Raw genomic sequence first — 14,828 nt, 5'->3', positions numbered from 1 at the left:
TAACTCATTTCTGCCTCTGCCCAACATGCTGAAAGAATACTTGACAGAGTCAATAAAGTTAAGCATTCTTTCAGTGTGTTGAGAACTAACGATGACTATGATCAGTTATTTTTAGCATACGTTTACCCAAAAAAAAGCATTGACTCAGAGCCATCGGTTATTCCTAACTACTTAAGAAGTAGTTATGACAAAAAGGAATTCTGACATTCTGTATTTGATTAAAATAAGCCACTTCAGTACATGAGGTAGTTTTTCAGACTGGTGCTGGCTTCTATCTTCTGTAATGCTTTGTTTGGCAACATTCTTCTCAGAAACCATTTCCCCATTGTCTTGCATGTTTGTATCCTTCATGTCTTTGACATCAGCAGAAGGACTTCCATCTTCAAAAGCTCGTTCTGCATTCAGTCTCTCCCTGCTGTACCTTGCTGGGCTGTTCCTAGAGTATGGTAGCATAACACATCTTCAGTGGGGATGATTAAACACACTGGATCACTCAACCAGCAACCTGATGCCAATGTGTCTGCCTGGGGAGAAGTCTAGAAAACGGCTATGTTATTGTTATGTCCAGAAAATCTGGCATTCAAAGCACTGAGTTGCTAAAACACAAACCAATGTCTTTAACTCCAAGCTGATTGTGGAAGGTCTATTGCTTCTGGCCACATCAGTGGTTCTGTCTGCTACAGAGATACTCTGGGTCTCTGAGTTTTTGAAGTCTCACAAAGACCTCAGTTTATGAACTGATATTTGTAAGAGCTGTGATTTGGTTCTTGGTACATGAATGTGTAAGCATCACAAAAGAATCTTCTGGAAAGCTTGTCCATCTGGTTAGTATCCACAGTGGCAAATTCCGCTGGTGACATAGCCAAATAGTGTCCAATCTGAGGGCAGGCCTTTACCACAGGGATATTTGTTTGCTTCTCATTCTCTAAAGAAAAACAAGAGCAAGGACATTAAAAGCAATTTTGAAAATAGAAACAAAAGTGCAAGTATGCTACAATGGGCAATAAAACAACTGTGTCAAGTTGTGTTCATGTATTACTGAAGTATGCTATCTCGTTTATTTTGTAGCTCACAAAAGAATTATGTAGTCCAAATAGGCACACATCTTGGCATCCTAAATTTTCCAGTTGATACTCTCTGATGGCTAATTTTGAAAATAACATCTTTGGCACATTGTTTGTCTTTTACATTCAGTTTTGTAATGCATTTCATTAAAAAAAAACCTGCAGAAATAAGTACCAAAAGTTTTTCTTACTCAGTGTGCCAGCCATGCTGTCAAAGAAAAGCCAGGATGCTTGAGAAGGGCCATATCTTACAAAAGCTACATAATGGCTCTTCTCAATGCAGAGAACTGCAAACAAATCCAATGTGGGCTGCTTAGCAGAAGGGCTGTTGGATTTCAGTTCTTTACCGGAACACTTCAGTCTGCTCCAAGGAGAATGTGCCTGGATGAAATAAACAGTGATTACAATCCTAATCCTCACAATAGAACATACCAAAATCTTCGAGTTTTATCCAGTGCTGTCATGCCCATTGAAGAAAGCTCTACCACTTGTGGAAACTGTTTTCAACTGTGAACAGGTGTCAAACTCCCTGAAGAATGGCTTGAGTTTGGAGGCCTGGTTTGTGCTGATGCTACTCTCAATTCAATTGCAAGTCAAAACTTGTCTCTTCGCTCAAGCTTGATTTTCATACATTATTTTAGCCTGTTGATTTCTAATCAGTTGCTTTGAAATTTGTTTGTTCAATTGACAATACTAAACATTGAAATATCTAGATACAGTAATTATGTTTAAAGAAGAAAGAGTTTAATTCTGATTGTTTCAGACGATGCTTAGCACAGTGACATTGAGCTCAGTGTTCCTTCTGCTCTTTGTTCAAATTCTGTTAACAGAACACTGGCACCTCTTAACAGTGTTTCCATTACTAAAATACTGAATATAGTCCAACTCCTCTGATCTTGTGAATTTAAGTGAAGCATTATCACTTCCAATCCATGCTGGCCAGCTCTGGGAGTGTCAGCCTCTTTTGGACTTTACAAATTCCTATGGCTGCCTTTCCACTGTAACTGGAAATCCTTGTCCAGGAGCCATGTGTTTTTGTCTGAGATAATCTGAATGTTCTGTGCCCAATTTAGATTCTGGAAAGCTGATCTGTTTAGATATAATTTAAGTTTCCCAGCAGTAAAAATTGGGTGGTTTCTGTACGCTCATGTCATTATGTTGCCAGGAAGGTAGGAGGATATGCAAATTATGAAGCTGTGGGAAAAGGCCTTCACTGCCAATTGAAGTCAATTTGTCACCTTTCCAAAAGAAAAGAAAGCCAGGACAATAGCTGGGCAGCCCATGGGCTTGTGAAGTCTACTGTCTTCCTTTCTTTATTAGAAACATGATACTCATTAATTAGAGAGAGGTGGTGTGGGAGGGTTGGTGTTATTTGTTTACTGCATCCCCAAACCATGCATTGAAAACTATGCTTAAGTTATTAGGAACAGGGATTCTACTGCAGACTCAATGTGTCTAGAAAGATGTATGGAAAATTTATCAAAAGCAACAAACTTTTATTTATTTTGTGTCAAAGGCATTGTATAAATAAGTATAAAACTGATAAAAATAGAAGGAGCACAAGTGGCTAAATAATTTTTGACCAAAAAAGGGCAACAGTGACTGCATTGTCTGTAGCTTTAAACAATTCTTCCTCTGTGCATGAGGCAGGGCATTGTGGACAAGCATACAGATGCGGAGTTGTTTGTTCTGCTCCACAGTCGCACAAGGTGGAGGATTCTTCTAGGCCAGTGTTTCTCAACCTGTGGGTCTCCAGGTATTCTGGCCTACAATTCCCAGAAATCACAGCCAGTTTACCACCTGTTAGGATTTCTGGGAGTTGAAGACCAAAAACATATTGGTACCCACAAGTTGAGAAGCATTATTCTAGGTAGTGCCATTTTGCCAGGTTGTTTTTTCATCTGCATATTCCACTTCTGAGTCTGTTCAGGAACTTCCAAGTTGCTCATTCTTGATTTACCCCTGGAGGCAGACCCTCATGGGGGGCCAGCAATTTGGGATTTCCTGGTTTAGCTGCCCAGAGAGATACTCTTGTTATTGCTGGGGTAACGTTAAGAGGAGTGGTGGTTCTCATGAAGCTTTTCTTTGATTTGAGTCTACTGAGAGGAGCTGATAACCATGCAGTGGATGGCTTTCACAGTGTTCAACCTTATTTCTCTCACAACTTCTCATTGCACATTGGGGGGGGGGGGGGGCAGAGGGGAATGCCAGTGAACTAATATTGCTATTTTACAGGTAAGCAATAGAGGCTAAGAGATTAGCAGTCAGTGTGTCCAGTCATAGTAGAGACTCAATAAGTTGTTCTAGTTTTTATTGCTGCTGTTAAAGTATCAGCAATCAGAACACCTATGCTGCAGATTCGCTAAGACAGCTATCAATCAATTTGGTAGCTTCAGCTCACCAAATATATAGATTAACCTTCAAGAAAATATTAAACTGCCCCCCCCCCCCCCCGAGGTCTGGTAGCAATTTTTTCTTCTCTAGTCCCACTGACATTATTTCCTTCCTCCTACCTTAGAAATGTTCCCAAAGAATTTCATGTATTCTGGGTGCAGGCGGGTGTCAGGCTGGCACCATGAACATCCATACGAAGTCTGCCCACCACACACACAACACACAGGAGAAGCTAGAATCATAAAACCAGAATTTAGAATTATTAGGTCCTTCCTTAAAAATGGAAACATGCCTCATTCCAGAACCAGATATAGTTCTCCTCCAAGGGTTCTTTCTGTACCAAGCACTGATATAGATACTGCAGCTATAAAATATGTTGTAAAATTTTCCCTGTGTTATCCAAAACGTGTATGTGTGTGTATATATAGAGAGAGAGACCGAGTTACACTTTAAAATGTATCTATTTTGACTTACATACACATCCAACTTAAGCGCCAACCTAGAGAACCTATCTTGTTTGTAACTTGAGGATTGCCTGTAAATTAGTTCTTTCACATCACTGGATAGATGTTGTGATGCTTAAAATGATTCTAAAATATCTACCTAGTGACAGAGGCCCAGTACTCTACAGCTTCCATACTTGAAAGTGAGACTAAATACTCACCTGACAGCCTTCTCTGATCAGGCACTTCCCAGCCATGCCCAGTGTAAATGGCATACCTATTCTGCTGTATATGGCAGAAGCTGAAGTCTAATATTTGGAGAGCATCTAGTTGGGAAAGGAGGATATGCTATTGTTTGCTGCTGAGCAAACATTTCATTCTGTGTTGCAAATCCATAGATATCACTTCCAAAAGGTTAACCTGCATGTTACTTTATTCTCTCTTCCAAAACACCCAGGGAAATCTTCTATATTTGTAAAATGGTCAGTCATACTAACCATTATACATTTTCAGACATGAACAACATCAAAAGTTTAACTAGTTTTGGGCTTCTTTACCTTGCTTTACCAAGTCTGTGAGGTCAAGCTGCAGAGAAGGATACACCAGTGAAAACTTCTTATATGTCTTTCCAAACCTAGGCATCTGTAGGATGAAGCATGAAGGAATCTGGAATAGAAGGATCTCTTTTAAAAAGTGTTTTAGGCATGATATAGCAGCTGGCTCAGGACAGAATATAAAAAGAAGTTCCTGCCTTGAATGTAGTTATTTGTGTTTTGAGATGTTTAAAACATCAAAAACAAAAATATCTAGTTTGAAAAATTTTGGATTTCTATGGACCTTAGTTTATTTTATCTGTTTGACTGTACCTCCCATCTTCCCATACTATTTGCTTGTTGGAGCCTATGAGAATTTGAAGTCCAACATCATCTATATCATTACCCCTAGAGCTATAAATAATAATAACACAGAGATTTGTGTTCAAATAGCAAGTCACCTACAGAATATTCACAGACAAACCATTATATTTGAGCTTCAGTTTTCTGTATGTGGGTTGGGATTAATGACAGCCAAAGGAGTATCATCAGATCAAATAAAATGAAACATAAAGTATTTTGAATGTTACAACAAAACACAATTACATACTGTTCTTGAAGCTTAGGAGTAGTCATCATTCCCAGGCTACATCAAACAGAATCTCTCAGAGGAAATCTGAACAGCAAATCCACAAATAATTTTTTCCAAGCTCTGTTTATTTGCAACATGAGGAATCTCTGTAAGTCTCCCTGGCCCATGTCTCTATTTTCCCACAGCATACCTTTCTAGCACAGCATCTTCCTTGAGCTCTAGGAAAAATGGACTAAAAAGGACAGAGAGTGCACATACACTATAGAATTAATGCAGTTTGAGACCAGTTTAACTACCTTGGCTCTATGTTATGGGAGCTGAAGTTTTACCAGGTCTTTAGTCTACACTACCAAAGGGGACTGGTGCCTCACCAAAGTACAAATCCCAGGATTTCATAACGATCTATGAAAGTTAAACTGCTATCAAACTGCATTAATTCTATAGTTTAGATGCATCCTCAGAAAGAGGGCATTTCACTCAAATCAGGAAGGGATAATCTCAAGCACAAATATGCACAATTTTGTCTGCAGCCCACAGTGTACCTCATTCAGATGAAGACCATAGGAGAGTAGAGACTGCTCCAGGAGTTGCTGCACAGTAGGTACTTTAACCGTTGAATTGTTCTCTGCAAGGATCTGATAGCAATTATACTTGAGGACTTCATTGTCTGCTCTACATTTTTTCCAGGGGAAAAGCAATGGGAAAGTTGTTCAAAAACATATATTTTACCCACCTAAATATTCTAAAGGCTGCTGATTCCAGCTGATCAAGGACGCAAAGCAGTGTCAGCCCTGGATAGCATTTAGATAGGAGACTAGCAACAAGAAGGAACTGGCAAAACCACTTCAGAGTATTCCTTGTGTAAGAAAACATTATGCAATTCATGGATTTGCCATAAGTTAACAGGCAACCTGAGTCACACATTGCTCATTTTGCTAATTAAGGCCAATTTGTGGGTTCCAGGGCTTGGGTTGGCTTTTCGCTGACACTGGGCAACCATGAGTTGTATTACCAACTGACTGACACATATACTCTTGTTTCTAGTGGGTTGCCATAAATTGGATTTATTCTAATTACAGCAGCTAGACTCCCCTCTTGCACTCCCCTCTTGGCTACATTTCTCAGCCTGCGCTGAGCTTTATCACAAGTAGCAGAATTGAGTACCAGAATTCACCATTCTCATATGTTAGCATCCCTTACCAAGATGGACTCTTACCTGATTTTGAGCAAGGATTCTACAGCCAAGACTTCTCCTAGAAGGACATTCAGGAATTCTTCTGGGTCTATAAACCAGAACAGCTATTAGAAGAGCATAATATCATCTGCCTACTCCTTTGCTGTGGATATATTCTCCAGATATTTTAAAGTATTAGCACAATGGATCTGTATTTTTAAGGAAAAGTAGAGAAGTAACTGCATATGATGCAACGACCATAATACCACTGGCGAGAAATTAGTTTTCTCAGAGATTTGCACTCTGGTGTAAAACCAAATATTTTGACTGACAATTTGCGCCAGGTATCTCAATTTGTGGTATGCTTCACATAAGAAAACTATGCTCAATAATCTTGGAAAATGCCAATAAAATCCAATACATCCCCAAATTTGAAAAATAGACATGCACAAAAATGCACAAACATGTATATTGATTATGCTGGCTTAGTGACTATGGGAGCTACAGTCCCAAGCAATATATTTTCCTAGTTTTGACCAAGATAGAATGAGATTGGTGGCAGGGGGGTAAACAGTGCTAGTTTGGAAAAGAATCTAGGAGATCAAGCTTGACAGATCTGTCTCTTGCTAAATACAGTATCATGCCACTATCACTCACCTTTTTCTTCTGTAATGAAACTGTCGCACCTCAGCAATTTCCTCAAGTTCATTACTTTGTTGGCTTCCACATAGCCATGCCTGGGAAGATTCAAGAGATTTATATTAGTTGTGTGATACCCATGCATGGTTAATAAGTAAGGTACAGGGAATGCCAGGTAGTAGATAATCCAGATCAACTAGGAGTACAGGTCATTCCTACTTGCTCACAGTTTGGGATTTAGTCAGAGGAAGAGTAAAGAGTGCAGTGTTTGGGGATGACTGCAAGTACATGCCTTGCAGAACTGGAAGAATAGGCTGAGAAAACAGGTAGTTTTTTGCATTACAAAAATCCTCTCTGAAAATTTGCCACTGGAGTTCAGGAACTCTTGCTAATCTCTGGCAAATCACCCCGCAGGATTGCAAGACATCCAGGCGTCCCCTGGGCAACATCTTTGTAGACAGCTGATTCTCTCATACCCGAATCAAACAGAAGTGACTTGCAGCATGCAACCAAACCAACCAACCAACCAATGGACCTTTTCAGCGTTTTGAAGTTTTGGTGTTATGGAAGTTTTGGAACTATGCATTGGCAGGCTGCAGGAAAACAAGGTCTGGCCTTACAGGTGCTTCTCCAAGGAGGGAGAAAAGGATATGGTAACATTTGAATGCATGTGGATGAATGTGTGTACATGTGTGTGAATGCTGACTGAAAATGTAATTCCCCTATGTTTGTTTGTTAACCAATGTAATTGTGAATCCAATGTAGTTGCATAGAATCTGTATGTCTGTATGTCTAATGTCATTCTATGTCTAAATGTTTTCTGTAATCTGATATACCTTCTCACACTGGAAATTGCAATAAAAAGAACCTATGCTTCAAAGTTATTGAAAAGTCATTCATGACACAGTAGCCCAAAACAACAAATGTTCCCATGCTTTGAATAAGATATTGTGTTGTTCCCTATGAAAGGTTTTCCACTGTCAATCAATAGCCATATTATTGAGCTTGTAAGTAATACATAATATTGAAAACATGAAAACCAAATCCTGTCATACAAGTTAGGGCCACAGAGAAATGTTATGAAACTCACCGTCTCAAAGGCTGCACAATCTGCTCTCTCAGAATTTGCTGTGCTGTTTTGTCATCCACCTCGGTAGAATACAGGATGGCATCCAAGGCAGTGGAGAAACCGAATAAACTGCAATGGAACAAACACATAACACACAATAAACCTATCAGCTGAAATATGAAGTATGTTCATAACTGCAGTGAAGTTTAAAATGACAACCAGAGACTGCTATAAGCTGGTCACAGCTGGTCTAGCCAATGGGTTGCCTTCAGATAATAACATCCTCCAGAGGACTTCTACTACCCTTGTCCAGTTGGCCATTTTTAATTAGGTGGGAGAGAAAATGTGTGTAATAAAAAAGAGATTACAGAACTAGGCCCCATCTTCAGGTGACATTAGGCGCACCTGAAAAGAGTTGTGTCTAGGTAGCAGGAGTTGCTGTGCCCTTGGATGCCCCTCATAGTGCCTTCCATCTTCTTGAGGACTTCCTGTTCCCAGAGGACTGCAGCACTGTCTTCTGCCAAGTGTTGGTTCAAGTGATTGTCCCCTGGAAGAATAATTTGTAAATGCATCAGGCAGTGGGTTCCTTCATCAGCCCTTTCTAAATTGTTGTTGTGGGCCTTCAAATCATTTATGATTTATGGCAAGCCTATTATGGGGTTTCTTGGCAAGATTTGTTCAGAAGGGGATTGGATTTGCCTTCATCTTGCTTTTCTAAATATCCTTCCCTAAATTACATATCCCAGAATTCCACCAAATATTGCCATAGCAGTTAATATGAGTCGTAAAGCTAGAAAAAGCCCTGAGAAACTTACTTAAATGAAGAAATGACTTTTATTACAGAGGGCAATATACTCTGTTACTGGAAGAGATTTGTGAGAGTTCCTTGCATTGTATGGACAGCCATTTCTGGCCTGCTAAAGTTGCATTAGCACAAAGGAAAACTTTATTAATTGACGACCTTGCTAGCTGCAGAACTAATCAGTTATCTAAGACAACAGATGGAAGATTTCTGTTGTAAATATTATAAAAATTGAAAATAACAGCCCTCTACTCACACACCTTACTGGCTCTCACCTTTCTTGTAAAACTCTTGGCTGATCTCTTGGCATCCAATGGAATATGTAACATTGGAGCTAACAGCAATGATCTTGCTTGCATCAACCTTCAGTCTCTTAGAAAAGCGGTCACGGAGGGAAATAATCCCTGAATCCTGATGCAGTTTGAGAAACAGAGAAAAAAAGGATCATTGCTGGCATTTTCTGCAATTAATTCTTTAAAATACTCTTGTTGCTGCATGATAATGCTGACTAAGCTTAGAAGCAATTCTACTTTTCCAAATTATATTACAAAATTATAATGGTGATCATGATTTACAAAAAAAAAGGTTTGCAGATATGAAGCAGCTACAATTCTTCACACATACAAATGAACTGTGTTTTGCTGTCCAGAAGGCTGTTGTACTGGTGCTCTCTCCTCAATAGATATTATTATTATTATTATTATTATTATTATTATTATTACCACCACCACCACCTTCCAAAAGGGACTTGGGGCGGCTTACAAGGCACCCCGAGGTGCAGCATAACATAAACAGTACATGAGTGTAAAACAGTATCACATAAAAATTATAAAAACAATTACTATGAACTCATATAAAAATAAAATAACATAATTTTAAAAACACAAACAATCTTTAGTTAAAACTAGCTGCCATCGATTCACTACTAAAGTGCCAGAGTGTCTATCTCATATGGCCCCATTTCAGGCTCCAGGACGCTAAAAGCCTACTTTAAAAATCCAGGCATGTAGCTGGGGGAGGGGAGGGCTTGGGGGGCTTGAGGGGCTTAACACCCCCCCCCCCCGAAATTATCATGGTGGTCTGCTAGAAGGCCTTACTGGTACATTATTTCAACTGTTATGTTTATTCATATCATGATCTGATCACCATACACAATATATTCCATATGCATGAGGGTATTGGGGTAACGATACAAAAGGTTTTCTAGGGTAGACCCTCTTTCTCTCAGACTCAGCCCCCCCATCAAACTCAGCCCCCCCCCCCCCCCCGAATCAAAATCCTGGCTATGGGCCTGGCTGGATCAAAAGGATTAAAGGGTGGAGGCTAACCTAATCTCTTTTGAGAGGGTATTCCAGAGCTGGGGCACAACCACAGAGAAGACCCTATCTCTCGTCCCCACCAACTGTGCTTGAGACGGTGGTGGGACCGAGAGCCTCCCCTGCTGATCTCAAAGTCCAGGTCAATTCATAGAATGATATGCAATCTTGAAGATAGGTTGGATTCGAAGTTTATAGGGCATTGAAGGTAATAACCTGCACCTTGAATTGAGTCTGGAAACTAGTCAGAAGCCAGCGAAGCTGTTTTAGTAGGGGCATAATATGTTCCCCATAGCTAGCCCCAGTTAGTAATTTGGCAGCTGACCTTTGCACTAACTGCAGTTTCCAAACCGTCTTCAAAGGTGTACACAACACTGACCTACGCATTGTATCCTCAGTGATAAAAACAACCAGCGGTACATTAGTAAGAACTGTATATTGCTCTGTCTTGGCTTTGGCCCTACCCAGTGCCCTTATCTTCACTCACTGAGGAAATGTGGTCTTCGGGACCTTTCTCAAATTTGAATTTGGTCCCAGGGTAAGATGCAGAGATTTAGGGCAGGCAGGAGTAAGAAATTCCAAGGCTTGTGCTCTGCATTAATTAGTCATTAAATCTATGGAGCTATCTCCTATTTCTTGGGCATAAACTGTATTGAAGATGATGGGATTTGTTTCTGAATAGACATGTATATGGTACAATATACTACAAGTATATCAGGACAGCATCCAGAATATTGTTAAACCAGCTGTGGCCTCACCAGCAGCTCCACCTCAATAAGGAGCATCTTCAGCTCTCCACTGCCAGGCTTCCTGTGCTGTTCCCAGAAGCTTCTTACAATGCCGACTGTCACCACTCTATTGTATCTCACACGCACCACATCATGGATTTGCAGGCAGCAAATAGCGGTGAAGAGCCGCTCATTGGAAAGCAGGTCATGCCTTTTTTGTGGACTCTCAACAGTGAGTAAGAGTCCAGCTTCATGACGGCTGAGTGGTTTGATGTGACTACTCATCAGGGTTATGACAGGCCTTGATTTCAGGTCAACAATGCGACCCATGCTGTGCTTATCCTCTAGAAAGCAGCCTATACATCCCAAGGGGATCTTCTTTCGGCCTGCATGGATTTCTCGAGTGACAACAAAAGCCTCTTTTTTCTCAGCCACAAACTGCATGACTGGAATGCAACCTGTAAATACAGAAATTTCTTGGTCATAAAAAGGTTGCTTCGAGGCTTTAAAAAACGAAAACCAAGTTTGCACCAGCTAGAATCCTGTTGGTGTCTCATGAAGATGAAGATTCCCTACAGAAGAAACTCCTGCTGGAGAGAAGAGAAAAGACTGGCGGGGTTTGAGAATTTTTCTTTAGATTATAAGTAGAAATTTATAGTATTTTTCTGTAGGCATAGAATAGTTAATATTACATGTAAACCAATAATAAGAAAGTTGGACATCAACTTAATTTTTCCATGTACCTATGTGTTTTGTGTTCATAGCTGAAAAATATAACCATTTTGTGATATCTTACGTTGTTTCATTGGGTTATGCATCATTAGGAAGAACTTTCTAACTGTGAGAGCTGTTCAGCAGTGCAACTCTTTGCCTCGGACTGTAGTGGAAGCTCTTTCTTTGGAGGCTTTTAAACAGAGGCTGGATGACCACCTGTCGGCAGCAGCGGGGGCGGGGGGGGGGGGGGTATAAACGTGATTTTCCTGCTTCTTGGCAGGGGTTAGACTGGATGGCCCACGAGGTCTTTTCCAACCCTATGAGTCTATGATTTTATATATGTGCTATGTTTTATTTTTACTATATCAATAAAAAGTATTTTGAAAAAGCTAAACAAAATACACTAAAAACAGATACAAAGTTTACACTGCCTAGAATCCTATTGGTGTCTTATGTATAATTGGGTTCCCCTACAGAAACAATGTGTTAAAGCTATGTTCAAGGCTGAAGAAGTAGGATTCTGCATGCAGCATAGATGCACATTGTTCATCACACAAAGAGGTACTTATGTATTGTGCATGGGTGTCCATCATGCATTGTCCTCACGGATGTGGATGGGCACTTGGGATCGCAATTCATTAATAAGGTTGCCTTAGGTAAAGGTTGTCCTCTGACATTAAGTCCAGTCATGTCTGACTCTGGGGTGTGGTGCTCATCTCCATTTCTAAGCTGAAGAGCCAGCATTGTCTGTAGACACCTCCAAGGTCATGTGGCCGGCACGACTGCATGGAGCGCCGTTACCTTCCCACCAGAGCGGTACCTATTGATCTACTCACATTTGCATGTTTTCGAACTGTTAGGTTGGCAGAAGCTAGGGCTGACAGCGGAAGCTCACGCCGCTCCCTGGAATCGAACCTGCGACCTTTTGGTCAACAAGCTCAGCAGCTCAGCGCTTTAACCCACTGCGCCACCGGGGGCCCCCGGGTGCCTTAAACAATTGTTATTTTACTTTCCCTCTCCTCAATGTAGGATCATTGGTCTTATCACCAGGTCTGGATCTCACTGAAAGGGGATCTAGCTAGCAAAATAATTTCACTTGATTAATTGATTAAATTTTCAAAAACTTGCATCTGAGCTAAAGTAGTATTCAGCACTAGTGGCTACAGCGGCAAGTGCCTGCTAGACCTGATGAAAAGTGATGGATAAACAGTAAGCAAACATCAGATTTGTGGAATTTTTTTTTCTTTCACTGCAAGCTTGGGATTCACCAGCTGGATCTCACATTTGCATGTTTACATACCCATAGAATTTACATACCCATAGAATAAAATGCTGAGCCCAGCATTTTATTTTGAATACCAGAACTTAATACAGATGACACTTCATCTACATAAAAATCCAATCTGCAAAATGTCTCAATTTCAGAGATACAATAGGCCCTACACTTTTGCAAAGATAGGGTTCAGGACCCCCGCAAAGATGGAAAAACTGTGGATTTAAAAAATCTTCCTTCAAAATCTGAGAGAAAACCTCTCTAGGAATCTCTAGGTTCTCCCAGAAGGCAACTGGCCAACTTCTGAGCACTGGATCATGCTGGAAAACTTGGAGATTTCCAGGGAGAACATATTAATCAAATTTGCAAATAATCAAAGCTACAAAAGTTACACCACAAATGAGGTGGGCTGACTATACTCCCTTTTTTTTTTTTTTTGGCTGTTATTATAAAACACTTGAAAGCGGAAATCCTTGTGAATTTATTGCAAAAAAAAGTCACCCAGACATCCACTTGCACATCAGTGCTAGTTCTTCCATTAGGCAGGCTCTTACAACAACCTCTGGTGGCCAGTGTTTGGGGACAGCAGTGACAGTCCCGACAACCATTCTTCCAGAGCACCCTTGCCATTGTTCTCTATAGTGAGACAGAACTATTTGTGACACAACAGCTCACCCTGCATCTTCTTAATGTGATGAAAGACTCTATCCCATTGCAAGCACTGAATGAAGTTCAGCTCACATTTGAATACAGAAAAGCCATCAACTTACCCTTTGCCTTAGGAAGAAAGGTGTTTTGATTCAGCCTCATAGATCTTCTCTACCACACCGTGATGGGCTGCAGTTTTAGTCTCTCCTAAATGGATACCTGTAGAATAGTCACATATAGTTTATATGAATGCAGGACTTCTAAACCAAGATTATGAAATTCCCCAGGTCAGCATTCAGCAAACTTGCTTCAGTTTCCTCTGTCCTTGAAATGCTGGAAATCAGTTGTATGTTGTTATTGTATGCCATCAAATCATTTCCAACTTATGGTGGTGACCTTAAGGTGAACCTATCATAGGTTTTTGGTCAGACTTATTCAGACTTATGCTCAAACCATTACATCATGGTAAGTATTGGAAGAGAGAGGACCACAGGATTTTTAATAACACTGCAATTACATTTTGATGTTAAAGTAGTTTTCATTCACATTTTAGCCCAAGCTGGTTGCTTGCCTGCTTACTTGCTTGGTCTTTCTTTCTACTATTCAATCAGTAGGGAACTAAATACACAAACATACAAATTTCTTGGCTTCATTTTTATGTATATATACATTTAAACCCAAATATTTCTGTTCTGCTATCTGCCCTTCCTTAACTCTATAGAGCAAAACTTTACTTACCTGGACTGGAAGGGATCCTATTTCTGACCTGCCTGTTACGGTTAAAAGCCTGATTTGCAGTTTTTATAAATAGTACTAAGGGTGTGCCTTGCCTCTTGCGTAGCAGGACAGGACACCCTCCAGGGTGATTCTAAAAAACAACGCAATCCTGGCATAGTCACACCCTTGATATGAAACCCATATTACTTTTGAATCAATGCTGCAAGCATTTACAATTTGCAAAATGCATAATAAGATTTGTATGTGAATATAGCCTTGCATAATCTTTCTCACCTTGCTTTACAGAACCAAAGATTTTCAATTTGGCAAACCTTGCATCTCTTCTCTCTGAATTACCAGAGTTTTACTTTTTTGGCTCACAACTTTCAGATTTTGGTTGCAGATTCTGGGAGCTGAGAATCTCTGAAAGGTAATCTTTTCCCAAGGTACCTGAAAATCAGCTGCAAGGGATGTCTCCTTCCCAAGGTTTTGTGTGTGTGTGTGTGTGTGTGTCAGGAGTGACTCCTGGTGTGAGAGAATTGGCCGTCTGCAAGGATGTTGCCCAGGGGATGCCTGGATGATTTTGATGTTTTTATCATCCTTGTGGGAGGCTTCTCTCATGTCCCCACATAAGGAGCTGGAGCTGATAGAGGGAGCTCATCCGCCTCTCCCCGGATTTGAACCTGCAACCTTTCGGTCTTCAGTCCTGCCGGTACAGGGCT

The 14,828-nt window shown here is 40.5% G+C and overlaps 1 protein-coding gene across 1 annotated transcript; it reads right to left on the bottom strand.

Moving 5' to 3' along the window:
* Nucleotides 1-725: 725 nt before the first annotated feature.
* Nucleotides 726-14,179, bottom strand: LOC132773358 (ubiquitin carboxyl-terminal hydrolase CYLD-like). The gene is made up of 13 exons (XM_060772611.2): nt 14,128-14,179; nt 13,512-13,608; nt 10,785-11,212; nt 8,986-9,121; nt 8,314-8,455; nt 7,930-8,037; nt 6,858-6,937; nt 6,243-6,309; nt 5,569-5,698; nt 4,459-4,567; nt 3,578-3,690; nt 1,256-1,445; nt 726-925 (listed from the first exon to the last, which is right to left on the bottom strand). Exons 2-13 carry the CDS (start codon nt 13,549-13,551, stop codon nt 726-728), a joined length of 1,743 nt encoding a protein of 580 aa, XP_060628594.2. The 5' UTR covers nt 13,552-13,608; nt 14,128-14,179.
* Nucleotides 14,180-14,828: the final 649 nt, after the last annotated feature.

Source organism: Anolis sagrei, chromosome 4 (genome assembly GCF_037176765.1).
Source record: "Anolis sagrei isolate rAnoSag1 chromosome 4, rAnoSag1.mat, whole genome shotgun sequence".
In the NCBI taxonomy this organism is placed as follows: domain Eukaryota; kingdom Metazoa; phylum Chordata; class Lepidosauria; order Squamata; family Dactyloidae; genus Anolis; species Anolis sagrei.
Note: the sequence above shows the minus strand (reverse complement) of the source record. Positions and strands in the feature narration are given on the sequence as shown.

Bases quoted from the DNA above. Each gene is read 5' to 3' on its own strand.
- LOC132773358 (XM_060772611.2), bottom strand. From the start codon at position 13,551: ATGAGGCTGAATCAAAACACCTTTCTTCCTAAGGCAAAGG. The intron at 8,456-8,985 runs GTGAGAGCCAGT...TTATTCTTCCAG, and splicing joins CCAAGAGTTTTACAAGAAAG to GGGACAATCACTTGAACCAA. The intron at 4,568-5,568 runs GTACACTGTGGG...CTTCTATTCCAG, and splicing joins ATGGTCTTCATCTGAATGAG to ATTCCTTCATGCTTCATCCT.